Raw genomic sequence first — 15,404 nt, forward strand, 5'->3', positions numbered from 1 at the left:
ATTTATTTCTGGCCCATCAAGATCTGCTTTTGGTACTTTTAAGTTAACATCTGGTGTGTTTAGCTCACCATCAATCTTTGGAGCTGACAGATTCAAGTCAGGGGCTGAAACATCAGCATTTAAGTCAACATCTGGACCATCTACCTTAGGTCTAGAGGCTGACATCTTAGGCTTTTTAAAAGTGGGCCATTTGATCTTCCCAGACGGACCAGAAATGTCAGCATCTGGTGTTTTAACATTGGCATCAACTTTGGGTAATCTCATGTCAAGATCAGGTGAACCAATCTCACCATCAATCTTGGGGGCTGAAAGATTAACATCTGGTGGATTCAAATTTGCATCCACATCAGCCCTTGGTCCATGAAGTTTGGATTTTTTCCACTTCTGATGAGGCCATTTGATTTTTCCTGAAGTGTCAATATCAAGATCTGGGGCATGAAGATCTGCCTCAGGACCTGTGAGATCAGCTTTTGGGAGATCCAGTTCAGCTTTTGGTACATTAATGTCACCTTTGATGTTTGGAGCTGTGAGATTTAAATCAGGTGTGTTTAGGTCTCCATCTACATCTAAGTCTGCTTTTGGACCATGAAGTTTAGGTTTTTTCCATTTCAAATGAGGCCAGTTGATTTTACCAGATGGAGAATCTAAATCAAGATTGGGGGATTCAATGTCCATTTCAGGACTTTTAATGTCTGCCTTTGGTAAGTTAATGTCAAGCTTTGGGGCATTAAGCTCACCCTCCACTTTTGGAACAGAAAGATCAACATCAGGTGTATTAATGTTTGCATCAAAATCCAGCTCTTCTTTTGAACCATGAAATTTTGGTTTTTTCCACTTTAAATGAGGCCAGTTAATTTTACCAGATGGGGCATCAATGTCAAGATCAGGGGTATGAACATCTACATCTGGGCCTTTAAGATCAGCTTTTGGCATGTCAAGCTTAACATTGGGTGCCTTCAAATCACCATCAATTTTAGGTGTGGAGACTTTAAGATCAGGTGCTGAAAGGTCAGCATTGAGGTCAGCATCTGGTCTTTTAAGTTTCCATTTCATCTGAGGTTGGTTGATATTGCCTGAGGGTGACTGAATATCAGCATTTGGGGTTTTGAAATTTACATCAGGGCCATTCAAATCCATTTTTGGCCCATTCAAATCCAAATCTGGACTTTTAAGATCTAACTTGGGTGCTGACAGATTGAGGTTTGGTGCCTCTACATTTCCACTGACAGAAGGGACAGCTACATCTCCAGATAAGTCCATTTCTGTTTTTGGTGTTTTAATCGAAGGCAGATTAAAATGTGGCATACTAAATTTTGGTGCATTGTATTTGTGTCCTTTTAGGGATGGTTTCTCAATGTCAAGGGAAGCATTTGGTGTTTTTATCTGTGGGGTTGAGACACTGGCATTGGGTGCTTGAAGACTGCCACCTATATCTGCATTCATTCCTGGCCCTGTCAGTCCTGTGGAGGGCATTGTTACTTTAGCACCAGCTGAAGGTTTATTTAGGCTGAGATTTGGAACGTCTCCATTGATAGTGGGGGCTCTTATTCTACCACCAAGGCCATGTTCAGCGTCTAGATCTCCACTTAAGCCATTAAGGGAAACAGTCGGTGCCCCGGCTGATGAATCCAGTGAGAAGTCCTTGTGTAGCATCTGTAACAGTAATTTTAAAAAATATATATTAAGATGCAATTTAAGATCAGTATTTCACAGAAAAAATATTGGATACAGTCTTTGCTCTGTTATTGGCCCTACATTTTCATACCTATATTATACTTTTTGATCATCTCACCTAAATTATTAAATATAATCTGTATTATCTGTCTTATTTTTGAAGATATCACTTATATAAATTGCTCAACACTATTTGCTAAACTTCAAAACTCTACTGCAGTTGGATGAAGACAAACTCTGAAACATTTTCTGACAAAATAGTATTTTCTAAATGGAGGTGACTCATTTTTTAAAGTTTTGAATGAACCACAAATTTAAATAAATTTTGCCAAGGCTCGGACCGTGATATTTACCCCTGCAGAGTCTTTGAGCCCCAATCCCAAGGAACCAAGTCCAGCACTGGCATTCAAATCCTTCTTTGTCACAATCTTCAAATTGTTTTCATATGGCTTCAGGGCCTCCAGGATGGTATGCACTTCATTCTGGTCAAGGTCGTGTAGATTTATGGTGGCTGCAACAATATCCTCCTCTGAAACAAGAAGGAGAAATGTTGTATCTTTAAACTCTAAACGCTCATTAGCTAACATATATACTTTATGGTTTGCACGTTTGTAAGTTTGTTTTCCTCACCAGCTTGCAGGCCAGCTTTGGCAGCGATTGATTCATCTGCATTCCCTTTAATGGAGAGTCCATTCGCGGAGCCATCCAGAGCCAGGTTTCCTGAAACACTGGCACTCTGGCCTTCTCCGCTCTTTGTTTGACCGTGGACAAAAAATAAAAAAAAGGTCAGGTTTGTGCCATGTTTTCACGTTTCCATTGTTCCATTGTTTACAGCTTATCTTTTCATTCCGGTTTAAGTTTTGACCTATGATCAGTAGCCATTTTAAGGACTGGTTGGATGTGCTTACCATTATTTCCATTGGTTCGTGCTCGTATTTACACCCACATATCAAGGAATAAATACGACAATGCAAACGACCATGGGAACTTCACACTACAGCAAAACGATCTGTGAAACATAAAAAAAAAAGTTGTGTCAGTTTATAGTCGGAGGCATAACACAAAGATATTCAGCAGTAATGCACAAGTCTTGAGTTGACAGTTAACTGAGTTCAAAAACAACAACAATTACATCAATCTTTTCTTTGCTTAATGATATCCTTCATTTTATCTTTTAAATGCATTTTTTACCATTTGTTGTTTAACTTGTCACTAATAGTAAAGCCATTAACATGGTTCCAATAAAGCACTGATTTAGGCTTTTGCTTTGATTTGTTAAGCATTGCCATGTTGCCCAGAAACATATAGTTGGTAACTCAGACTCACGTTAACTAATTTGTATGCTACTATGATCTGATGTCTGCTTTAGAGTTTAAACAGTTACCGGTTCTCACAGTTAACACGATTAATATTACTACTCTAAAAGTTTTATTACAATTAAAATCAAAATTGATTGAAACTTAGAGTGAGCATTTGTCCAACAGAGAAAACAGCATCCCAGACCCAGAAAGAAGGTTGCTAAAGCACGCTGGACATTTTTCAGCCTCCAAAAAGAACCAAGTCTCAATTGGAGTTGAAATTTGGATTTATAAAAGTGCTAAAGGGAAGTTGTTGTGAAGAAAAGAGAGTTCAAGATGTCAAATCTAATGAGCCATTTGTGTAACCACCACTTTTTACACCAAACGTAAGGTAAATTTCAGCCTAACGTTCATAATCTTTAGCATTCAATACTTTGTCTGACTTGTTTACTAGCTTTTTAAACTTTGTTACCTTAGACTTTAAGCATAAAATTGGGTTGTTTCTTTCCACTGTCACCCTACATGCAGGGCTTTTACACTGAAGGAAAGACTTGATCGAGTCTGCAGGTTTCCTTATATAGACAACCTTTATTTTAATGATACAACATTTTGTAATATACTGAATCTGACCATACTGTTTTATATGTGGACTAAAGTGACTGTTTGAGATTAAAACTGAATCTGGGTCAGTCTTGAACTGAATTAAGATTTTAAAATGAGAAATGAATTTAATACAGTGAACATAATGTTTGACCAATTATTTAAAAAAAAAAAACTATTACTACCATTTTAACTACTATTATGACTACTACTGCTACTAACAATAATAATTCCAGTTAATAATGTCAATAAAAAGACATTTTAGTACTTTAGGCAAATTTCCAATATATTTCATTCTTTATTTAATATACTTTTTCAGGCCTCCCCAACAAACAGAATTTCATACCAAATGAAAACATATATTTATTAATCCAGATGGGAAGACATGAACAGTGGGTTTAAAACCAATTATGGAGAAAGAGCCAACAGTTAATCGTTACAGATTGAAGACACGGTCCAGTCTGGAGCGAGGGCCGTCACTGAGGGTACGTTCGACCTGGCTGTGCTCATCCTTCCCCACCTGCCTTCAGCAGCTTCTACATTCGCTGAACCTGACTGACCGAGAAGCAACAACACCCAAAAACCACATCGTCTCATGCGTCAGGAATTCAAAACATCTGCAAGGTTTAGAGAAGAGAATGTGCGCATCTAAAACCAGTTGGTTTGGATTCATGCTGACTGACACACATACACAACCCTCCCTTTGACCACACCTTAGCATTTTCATATCTACAAGGCTAACGCCATGTATAGCTGCATTGATTTAAAAAAAAAACAAAAAAACATGCAGGTTTTGAGGGTACCCTTGCTGGAATAAGGATTCAAACTATTTCTGTAATTTAAAATAAATGGTAACCGTCATGGCAAAAAGAAAATAAGGGAGACAGGAAGACCCAGCTTGTTGATTATTTTTAACCAATTTATTATAAAAGAAATGTCAAGCAGAACATCCCATGGATGAGAAAGATCCGAGTGGCAGGATCTGCCTCACCTCAGATCGTCCGAGTGCTCATTTGAGCAAAGCTTGTCAGCAAGAAATAAAACACCACCTGTCTTGTAAACCAAGTGGACCAACAACCATGAGATGTCATAATTTTGTAATGTTTTTTTTTTTTTAAGAATACACCAATGAGAACCACAGAGAGCTAGAGTTCGATGAACCGCTGTGGACTCTCTTGCTCGCAGGCGCCCCTGATTCTTTTCCAAAAACCAGAAACCAGCAGACATTCAAAGAAAACAGGAAAGAGAGTAACATCTCAAAAGCACAAATGAGCAAGCAAACACGCAGCAGAACAGCGGTGCGATTAACAGGCGTACCCTCTGGTAACACCGACTCAAAACTACGCAGCACACAGCAGTGGGGTCTGAGACAATTTACTGCGGCGTCACTCCACAGTCAGTCCAACAGTGAGGTCCCCTGACCTCAAAACAAGTTCACAAAACTCCAAATAAAATGCAACAAAGTGGATCTTCTTTACAAGAAATGCCTGTTGCATGGTTTAAATGTCTAGCCATGAACCGCCACATTATTACTGCACCATGAAACCAAATCAGGTTATAAATCCAATGTCAAACCTGTATTATTAATATTACTAATAAATTCTCTTTAGCTCCAAAGCTGTAGCCTAAGTTTTGGGATCAACTAAATCCTTTGTAGCTGAGAACTATCGTAAAGGACGCACAGAGTTAAACATCCATTTGCTTTTGCCTGTAAAATAACCCTAAGTTAATCAATAACTGTTTCTTATCATTAATAATAAAAAATGTTTCCCCAGTTCATTTGGTCTTGAACCACAATGCTGAGAGAGTCATAGTTTGCATATGTGAGGAACTCACCAGATACTGCAGTCAGAGACGTTTGGACCAAAGCCCATGGAGAGACGTCCACTCTTCAGAGTATCACTGCTGCTCTGTTTAGCTGGACCAGATGATTCAGCCTGTTAAATGCCTGTGAGCTTAAAGCCAGCCAGGAGAACAGGTTTGACAGCATCATGACCGCCTCATGATCCCTGCTTCGTATTTGCGACACACACGCCTTGATTTAAGACTGGACTTTTTGGCAGCCGAAACTTGACTAGAAAGCTTTGGAGAGCAAGATGTTGCGAAGAGAAACATACCACTCCTTTTCTAACAGGACTAACCAGGTTTACAACAGCGTGACTGTCTTGCAAGCAAACGCCATAGCTTTTCGTCAATGTCATGTTGCTTCTTTTACATTTTTGGGACATTTCTGCTTCTATAAATTAGCCCACGGCACTCCTACTTGTTTAGTTTTTTTCCAATTTATGCTGTTTCTTTAAAGACAAAACTCAAATACTGAATCAGGCCTCACTGCTGATTGAACAGGTCACATTTTGACACTCATATTCACATCTGTTGCTTTCGTTAGTGTCTTATGAGCGTCCTTCAACACTCATAACATCATGAAGTTTAACAACAATGCAAGGAGAGGTGGTTACAGTGGTTCACGCATGCAGTTTATAATCTTCATACCACAGGAATTGTAATGTAAATGACTCGTAACAACACACTGTCAAACCTCCCTTACAGATGTGGTTTATCCTTTGAAAAAGTGAAGTTTGTGATTGCACAGGCTTAGAAGTGATGTAATAGTAGATTTAATAAAGTGCAACAACTTAAAGTATCCGTATACAGACAACGGCAAAACTTAATACTGTGCATTCTTACAACAATGGCACCATCATGATAAAAATGTTTTGCCTGAGTAAACAATACCATGGGGTTAATTTAATTTATATTTGGCAGGAAGTCACCAAAATGCAGCAAAGAATGTGACAAATGGACGAGAAATATGAGAACAGCTTCTAAATAAACCTTCTGCAAAGTACAAAACATCACATCAAGTAATAATATAACCAATTTGGATCAAGCTGGCATTTTCATGACCACGCAGACAAACATGCCATCACATAAGCATTGAAGCACTGTTATTATTATCCGCCTGTTATTGTTTTTGTCACAATGTTGATTGGCATCTCCTCTGCCAGTTTTGGAAAAACTTGTACAAAGAAACACATCAAAATATGCAATGTGATTGGAAAATGTACTACCCTAACCCTGACCATGGTAGAAGTACCTTGTATGACTTTAACAAAAAAAAAAAAAAAAGATTTTCTCATAGACAACAATGGGGCTTTAGTAAAACCAACTCCTCTTTGTAGTTCTACGGCTCAGACATACTTCACAGTAGAAACGTTGTTCAGTGTTTTAACAGGTCATGGAAAGTTGGACTGAACTGGCATTTTCACAGCTTTCATAGTTTTCACACAACCACAGTTTAGGTTTTATGATTTCTGGAGATTTCATTACAGTATGTTTAACTCAGACCACAATATTATTCACAAATCTTTTAGCTGTTTAAGCTTTCCCAAATCCCTGCTATCTTTACACTTCTTCTTCAGTTTACATAGCAAAACACAGGGATTTTTGTCTTCTTTCACTCAAAATGTCTCACACTGCGTATTATTTTTCTTTAAAACCCCTCCAGAGCACAGAGTGCATCCATCCAGATTCTCAATGACTTCCATTGGACCCGAGCACAGAACCTTCATTTATAAACTACAGGTGAAATCTCTATTTTAACTTGTCATGTCTCCTACATAAAAGCTGCAGACACAGACAAAGTGACTTGTGTGACCACCCGTGACTTCTCCTACTTACGGTTGACGAAAGTTTTCAGTCCAAACTATATTTTCTCACAGCTACTGGTTACCTGTGGCAGAAACAAAGAGTTTCTGACGCAGGTGTGTGGTTACCATGGTGACCCTAACGAGGCACCAGCAGCAGCTTGTGTGTGTTTTTTGCTGTAGGGGAAAACTTTTCATGACCTTAACCAAGCCCTTTGTAAGGCATAAAACAAAAGGGAAAAACATGTTTTAAAAAAAAAAAAAAAAAATCTAAATAAAGCTACAGTACTTCAAAACATGAGCAGCAGAAACAAGACTTAAACTCAGTAGTTCTGTCATGTTTATTGACCGGCTCTGACCTCTAAATGTAGATTTTGCTGCCTGTAAAATATGACACAATGATCCTCAAATGATCCCCAGTACACCCATCTGCTCCCCCGGAGTGAGTTTCTGTCAAAAAATTAATATTTTATTAGCTGTGACGTAAATCATAAAGCATGAAGTAAAAAAAAAAAAAAAAGTTGCTGAAGTCCTCATCCAGGCTAGGCTAATGGCTAGCCAAATGTTTTTTTGCTGCATGCCACCAATCGTTTAGTTTGTCTCAGTTTTCACAACCGAACAACATCCGTGTCACTACGCGTTACTAGTTGAAGTAACTTCAAACATGATTTCTTTGACACAAAGTGTTCAGTATTGTGATGCGGTTATGTAAGAGCACAAAATAGCTTTGAAAACGGTTCATCGTACCTTTTTGTTCCTTAACGGCACCCGTACACTTGTACCACAGTAGACTGTGTCTGTGTGCAGCTAAATTCTAGCTGCAAAAGTGTAACCAGAGCTTTGCTTTGTTTGCTTTACTAAACATCCACGTTGTTGAGTAATTTAGTTTATTTTAGGTTTTCTGAGTTTAAACTTGAAGAGGAGGCCAAGCTAACACAAACTGATGGCCTGTCATCGGAGTACCACATGTTTAAAGAAGAATACATGCTTCTTATGCAATATACTGTCATCAAAATTACCTTTTTGTTTTATCAGCGATGTCTTGGTTAACCTCTGCTGTCCATAATATTCTGCAATGCTTACAGTTATTGTTGCGAGTTGTCATTCAACAGAAAAGCTTTAACATTCTCCTAACTAAAATGAGTACCAAAAAACTATGACTCACTACCCAACCCATGCGACAAATATGCACAATGTGATGACTGTTGGCAGGAGAGGCTGAACAGGGTGTTGTCGGTACAAGATCATAGCTGAACAATGAGCAATTGAAGCTAGATTTCTTAATTAGGAGAAGAGTGCTCAGTTAAGGTGTCAAAGACGGCCGACGACATTTAATCTGCTGCAGTTGTCTCAGTGAAAGCCTGCTGCATACTTTAATTTAGTTTTTGAGTTTTCAGCAGTCACAAAAGGCTTCAGGGAACAGTTCCCTTGTTTTGTTGGGTACATCTCAGGAGGTGAGAACAGCCAGGTTCTCTAAATGTTACTTACTGCAACCAGTCTGTACACAGAGGAATCAGAAAGCAAAACTTTGATCTCCTACACAGCAACAATGCAAAAGATTTGCTTTCGGAACGTGAGGAACAAGTCAAGAAGAACCAAAGCTGAAAACTGGGGGTGGTAGGGGGTCATTGGTGCTTCGAGCTGCAGGACTCATCACGTGCCCAACGAGTTAGACGTTCAAGAGAACAGAAAAGCAACACAAACACATTAACTCAGGGAGAGACAGGTGGAGGAGGAGAGGAGGCGCAGCAATCCTGTCATTCCAAACATGGTTAAAGTGTTTCCAAACAGCAGCTCCGACCTCTCAGACCAGACATCAGTATCGCCCAAAACACAAACCCATACTGTCCACAGGCAGCAAAGAGTGCAGAGACACTTCCGGGCCAATTTAAAGGGGGGTCCTGTGGAAAAGTTATAAAGAATTACTCTCTCGCCTGGTGAGTTTACGTCTGACGGGACTGATAGTTAACGCCAGGTCTGAACGCAGCAAAGTGGATGGCTGCCATGTTGAAACAACTTCTGTCTCCAAAGTTTCATAGCAGTTCAAACACTAGACCTTCACGTCACAATCCATAACTACATGATAATTTACTGTACACAGAAACGTGTTTCGTTTTGAAAGTGTAAATGGCAGCAGCAGCTAGCTGTAGTGCTGCAGCCTGGGGACAAATACAGCAGAAATGTTTTATTTCTCCCAAAATAACAAAGTTATGCAAAACTGCCTGCAGTATAAAATTAAATATTGGTGTTTGCCTGAACCTTTATGACATTTTGATCATTTTGAGTTGTTTTCAGCTGATGTATAGTGCCGTATACTGTAAGTGTGGACCATTTCAAAAGTGTTATTCAGAGAGTGACTGACACTGCATTAATTCAATGAAACACACCACGAATAAAACAGGAGCAACTAAATTAGAGAAACATTCAGGAACCTCTTATGAAACATTAAGAATTGGTTTTCCTCACACACGTTCCATGGACCACTACGAAAAACACAAGAAAGTTATTCAAAATGTCTTCATTAATGTGGCTTGACAATAAAAATAAGATCCTTGCAAGCACATTTTAAAAAATACTTTAGTAGAGCAAATACTGTTGAAACTATTGTTACCATCGTCTTGAAAGTATAATGTAGAGTGGTGGTCTCCAATCCTTGTCCTGGAGGGCCACTATCCTGCATGTTTTACTTGTTTCTCTGCTCCAACACACCTGATTTGAATCAATGGGTGATTAACAGGCTTCTGAAGAACATGAAGAGGTGATTTAACCACAGAATCAGGTGTGTTGGAGCAGGGAAACAAGGAGAACATGCAGGATGGTGGCCCTGCAGGACCAGGATTGGAGACCCCTGATGTAGAGTGTGTGATCAGAGGTGTACAAATAACTCAACTATGCATGAAGAAAAATGAGTTTCACTGTTTTAAATTTATGCAAATGTACTGAAGTTCTTAATGATCAATTAGGAAGTGCTGGATGACCATTATGACACAGATAAATGTGACTGAAACAAGCAGTCTCTGTTCTGCTTCAATAAAAGTAAGCAACTAGAAAGCTTCTGAAGAAATGAAGAAGGGTGCGTGCAGCTACTGCCCCAAAAATCTCACATCCATCGACTTTCTTCTCTAAAGCCCAACAGTAATGTTGGATTTACTTTTGTCATAATTTAAGCTGACAGAATGCAACATTTTGCTTAATAAACTGTATGAGAGGTGTAAAGAGATTCACAAACTGGGGGGGATCTCAAAGCTGCTGCAGTGGAGTCACCATGGTAACCACACATCCTCACGTCTCTCACTCCCTGACAGCACTCTTAATAAAAGGCAGACAGAAATGCGGAGTAAACGATCAGTGTACAAAACAAATGTCAATTTTTATTCAATTTAGAAAGACTATTTATGGGTAAATCTTCAAAATTATTTGAATTTAAATTGTGATTGATCTGAGCTATAGAGCTCCAAAGAGGCCAAAATCCAATTTTCTTTTCCTAGTTTTATTCCCAATTCAGCCACCAAATTTTTGACTTTTTTTGTGTTTTTTTTTTACAGAGCTGCAGGAGGAGTCGCATACTTAAAATTGCGATGGAAACAAAAGCATATTGGGCAAAATGTAAAATACTTCATCTGAAAAAGTTCCACAAATTTCTGGTCACAGCTGCATAACCATTAGAATATAAAGACAAAGGCCTGAAAACTCAACCGGATTTCCTTTTTTTTTTTTTTTGTCATTCAGTCAAGAATTTATTTAAGGCCAGAAAGGTTGTTTTTTCTTTTTTTTTCTTCCTCCAATCCCCCCAAAGCTGCAGCTGTGTGGGTGTGTTAATCGAATACAGTCCCTTTTGCATTTCTATCATCTTTAAATGAGATGAATTTCAGCTCTTTGTATGTGCAGTTTCTGTTCTTCCAGTCCCCCGGGAGCAGGACTTGAGTTGAGGGCAGGGGGAGGAGGGGGAGGAATCAAACCGCGCTTGAGATGAAGCTCGGTAAATCTGAGAGTTTTATAAAAAAAATAAAATAGGTTTTATAAAATCACATTTGTGACGGTTACCAGGATTCTTTGCGTTTCATCACGTCACACGGAAACCCAGGCAAGAACACGGAAAACTCCCCACAAATTCTGCTTCAAACCTGCAAGGAACACTGCAAAATCTCCTCTGAATAGAAGAAATTAAATTACAGCTTCCGATGCTCTTACCCCCCTCGATAAGATAACAGGAAATTAGTAACAAGGGCGCTTTAATGCGCTGGCACCCTTAAAAACCAAATATTGACAGTACACTGAGACTACGGAGGTGCTGATACTATGAATGAGGCGTCAGTGGGCAAAAGTCTGTATCTGTGTGTCTGAGTGAGTTTGTTTGTCTGTATGGATTTTAATAAACCTGCTCAAAAAGTAAGCATGGACGTACATTGAATTCGATTCAATTCAATTCAAAAATACTTGATTAATCCCAAAGGGAAATTAAATGTTGTTGTAGCTCATAATCCTGGTTTTGTTAAAGAGTTGATGGCTGTGGGCAGGAAGGGTCTCTTGTAGCAGTCTGTCCCGATTTGTCCTCATACATACATATAGAACTAATTAACTTTTAAGGTCACTCCACTTCAAAGTGGCCTTCACAGCTAGTTGACCTTATCAAAGACACAAAAATGGCTGTAACTCAGTCAGCTTTATGGATAATAAGGTAGAAATTGATGTGATAGGAGCTGAGAGTCATTAAAAACACATAATCTGAGAACTAATTGAATGAGCAATACTGCGCATGACATTATTTGCAAAGTTTGACCAAAATGGTTGTAACGCTATCACTTATCAACACAAGATGATATGCATTCCTTCGAGGAATGCTTTAAAACGTAGTTCTTTGAATTGTGTTTATGTCTGCCTCCTTTTCAGGTTTTAGTTTGCTCCTTAAACGAATACCTGTAGATTAGCACGGAGCAGGCTAAAGTCTGCAAAACCACGATTCACACACAAACGATACATCACTTTCACCGGCTGTCTCCACTTTTTGCAGGGCTTACGACAGAAGAGGTGAATGTCCAGCCATGGAGCGGCATTCCGCTCATAGCTGGTCTTTTCCACGGTTCAAAGCAAAATTCCTCATTTATCAGTGTGGCGGTCCCAGCATGAGGGCTGGAAGTTGGGGGGGTGGGGGTGGTATGCTGAGTACATGCTGATCGGTGACACATCGTCATTCCGGTTGCTGCTAGCCGTTCACGAGGAAAGGCATGTGGCGCATGTGGAGGAATGCGAGTGCCGTCCCCGCTGAAAGTTTGCACAGAAACTCACACTGATTCATATTCATTCAGTTCCTGAAATGTGCCGGGCGTCAAATACCAGTGTGGTTCATCAGCAGTCATTCCGGAAACGCTAGAAAGGACTCGTGCATGATCTGTAAAAACATGAATCAAAATCCACTGCAGCTTTTTTTTTTCTTTTTTGGATTCTTGTTAGAAATTGAGAAAGCTCCTCAAACTGGAGAAATTGCACTTTCTGCCAAAATGCAGCTGAGGGCTGAACGACTTTGCTGAAATTTGCTGAGGAAGCCGAATGAGTTTTGACTGTCCCAGAGCCATTTTATAAGTCCGAAGTAGACCGAGCCTTTGCAGTTCTGGTTCCTAATACGTTGAATGACTTAATGCTGCCGGTCAGGCGGCCTCCATCTTTAGCTGTTTTTAAAACTCGTTTTAAAACACACTTTTTCTCCTTGGCCTTTAACTCATAGTGAGTTATCGTCTGTGTTTTTACCCTCCTAGCCTGTACTAATTTAGAATATTCTATACGTCACTTATAGGTGTTTTATTGCTGTTCTCTCGTATGTTGTTTTTGTACAGCACTTTGGTCAGCTGTCATGTTGTTTTTAAGTGCTTTAGGAACAAAGTGGCATGACATGAGTTGTTAAAAAGAAACTAAACAAAGTGAAGCACAAAAAGCTAAAAGAAGCAAAATGCGAGCTAAAACACAAATGTAGCAAAAAGCTACATATATTCTTAAAGGCTAGGTACAAATAGCAAAACACTAGCTAAAAGGTCAAACTATCATAAGCATAGCCAAAAGCTAAAAGTAGCAAAAGGTGAGCTACAAAGTAGAAGTAGCTATCAAGGATTGGTTTTGGATGGACCCAAGGAGGCAGGCTAGGCCAGGTTTCAAGGCTTTTAAATCAGAGACAGAGTAACAGGCTGACTGAGAACCGGACGTATGAGTACAGGGAGAGACAAGGAACAAGTTGGTGCAGCTGGGCAATGAGGAAAACAACCGCCTGACTGAGGGAATGCATCGTACATGGCACAGGGGAGAACCAGGAAATCGACGAGAAAGCATGCAAAAGACAACACAAGAAGCCGCACGGCAAAACAAACTGAAACCACAATAACAAAAAGAACAAAACAGCCACGAAAAACTCCTGGCCGTGACCGTGACAGCACCATCTGAAGGTTAAATACCACAAAAGTATGCAGAAGTAGTCAGATTGAAACATATATATATATATATATATATATATATATATAGGGAAATAAAAACAAAACAGGTAAACAGCCATGTGAATGTTGAACCAGCATCCACACATTGAGAAGAAAATCACCTTCAAGAGTGGAAAAAAACAAAATTCTGTTGCCTCTGAGTCAACTTGTTAGCACGTTAGCTGCTCGTTAGCTTTGCTGAAGTCAAACAGGCGACAACACTGAATAAAAGTGATTTAAAAACTAATCCTCTCCTTGGTGTTGGGTTTGGTGAATAGTGTCGACCAAGAACACAGAAACAGATCTATTAAAGGCAGACATCAAGCTAGTCTTATTCAGTAAGGATTGTTAAAATAAAAGGTCAAATTAACATCAAAACTTGTATTTTTCTAGTGCGAACACATCCCGATACAAAATTCTTACTGATATTTCTAATTATCATCCACCGCCGAAAGGTAAAATGCATGTGTTTGTTTGTTGTGTTAGCAAAATATCTCATGAAACTCAGAAAACAGTCACAGCTAATCAGTTTTATATATATATATGTAAAAAAAGAAAACAGGCTTTAACTTTGACATATTTACAGACACTGAGCTAAAGACTCGGTGTGGTAGTTTCCAACACAAACTGAAAGCTTTAACAGATTGCAAAAGATCTTGCATAACTGCATGTAATTGCTCATAACGTTTGTTTGTTTGTTTGTCTTCTTCAAGACTTGAACAAAGAAGCTAAAACTCTGTCGCTGTTTAAGATAAGATGATCTTAGTTTAAAAGGCAGCGATGAAGTAGATGCAATGAAGTTATTTTATCTCTTGATGCAGAAAAAGCTTTTGACCGGGTGGACTGGGAATTCTTATTTGTTACGCTTAAGAAATTTGGCTTTGAAAATGGTTTCATTTCATGGATAAAGTTACTCTACTCGAACCCAGTTGCAACAGTTATAACCAATGGACAGCAATCTCAATTCTTTACTCTCGGTAGAGGTACACGCCAAGGATGTCCGCTGTCCCCGCTCCTCTTTGCGTTAGTAATAGAGCCATTGGCTATTGCCCTCAGGCAAGCAGACAACTTCCGAGGCATAGAGCGGGGTGGATCACATCACAAATTGTCTCTGTACGCAGACGATTTGCTTCTTTATGTATCTGATCCCAAATTTTCTCTTCCTTTCATCATCAACTTGCTTAACCGATTTGGGGAACTCTCTGGCTATAAAATTAATTTGAGCAAAAGTTTGATATTCCCACTGTATCTAGACGCTACATGTTCTCTTGACATATTTCCATTTAAAATTGCCAGAACCTCTTTTACATATCTTGGAATAGAAGTGACACATAATCTGTCGGCGCTTTTCACCAAAAATTTTACAGTTCTTATGGAGAAATGTAGACAAGATTTTGACCGATGGAAAGATCTTCCGTTATCAGTTACTGGAAGGGTCAATATAATTAAAATGGTTGTACTACCAAAATTTACTTATCTTTTTCAAAACATCCCCATTTTCATTAAAAAGTCTTTCTTCAACTCGCTTGATAAACTTATAGGCACCTTTATTTGGAAAGGAGGATCACACAGAATAAAAAGATCCGCACTTCAGAGACCAAAAAATAAAGCCGGACTAGCGCTCCCAAACTTTATTTATTACTATTGGTCTTGCAATATACAAAAAATTCTTCATTGGGTTCACTTCGACAAAGATCGATGCGATTCGTGGGCTTCCATAGAGCACA

At 39.1% G+C, this 15,404-nt stretch overlaps 1 protein-coding gene across 1 annotated transcript in view; it reads right to left on the bottom strand.

The window, feature by feature from the left end:
• Positions 1–5,548, bottom strand: part of si:ch211-125o16.4 (neuroblast differentiation-associated protein AHNAK) — an 8,680-nt gene extending 3,132 nt beyond the window's left edge. Inside the window, exons 1-5 of the mRNA XM_037973535.1 lie at positions 5,409–5,548; positions 2,583–2,683; positions 2,305–2,425; positions 2,028–2,203; positions 291–1,653 (exon numbers count right to left, since the gene is read on the bottom strand). Coding sequence (XP_037829463.1) covers positions 291–1,653; positions 2,028–2,203; positions 2,305–2,425; positions 2,583–2,594 — 1,672 coding nt within the window. The 5' untranslated portion in view covers positions 2,595–2,683; positions 5,409–5,548. The remainder of the gene's footprint in view (positions 1–290; positions 1,654–2,027; positions 2,204–2,304; positions 2,426–2,582; positions 2,684–5,408) is intronic.
• Between the last annotated feature and the right edge of the window lie 9,856 nt (positions 5,549–15,404).

The sequence above is a fragment of the Kryptolebias marmoratus genome, linkage group LG22 (assembly GCF_001649575.2).
Source record: "Kryptolebias marmoratus isolate JLee-2015 linkage group LG22, ASM164957v2, whole genome shotgun sequence".
Classification (NCBI taxonomy): domain Eukaryota; kingdom Metazoa; phylum Chordata; class Actinopteri; order Cyprinodontiformes; family Rivulidae; genus Kryptolebias; species Kryptolebias marmoratus.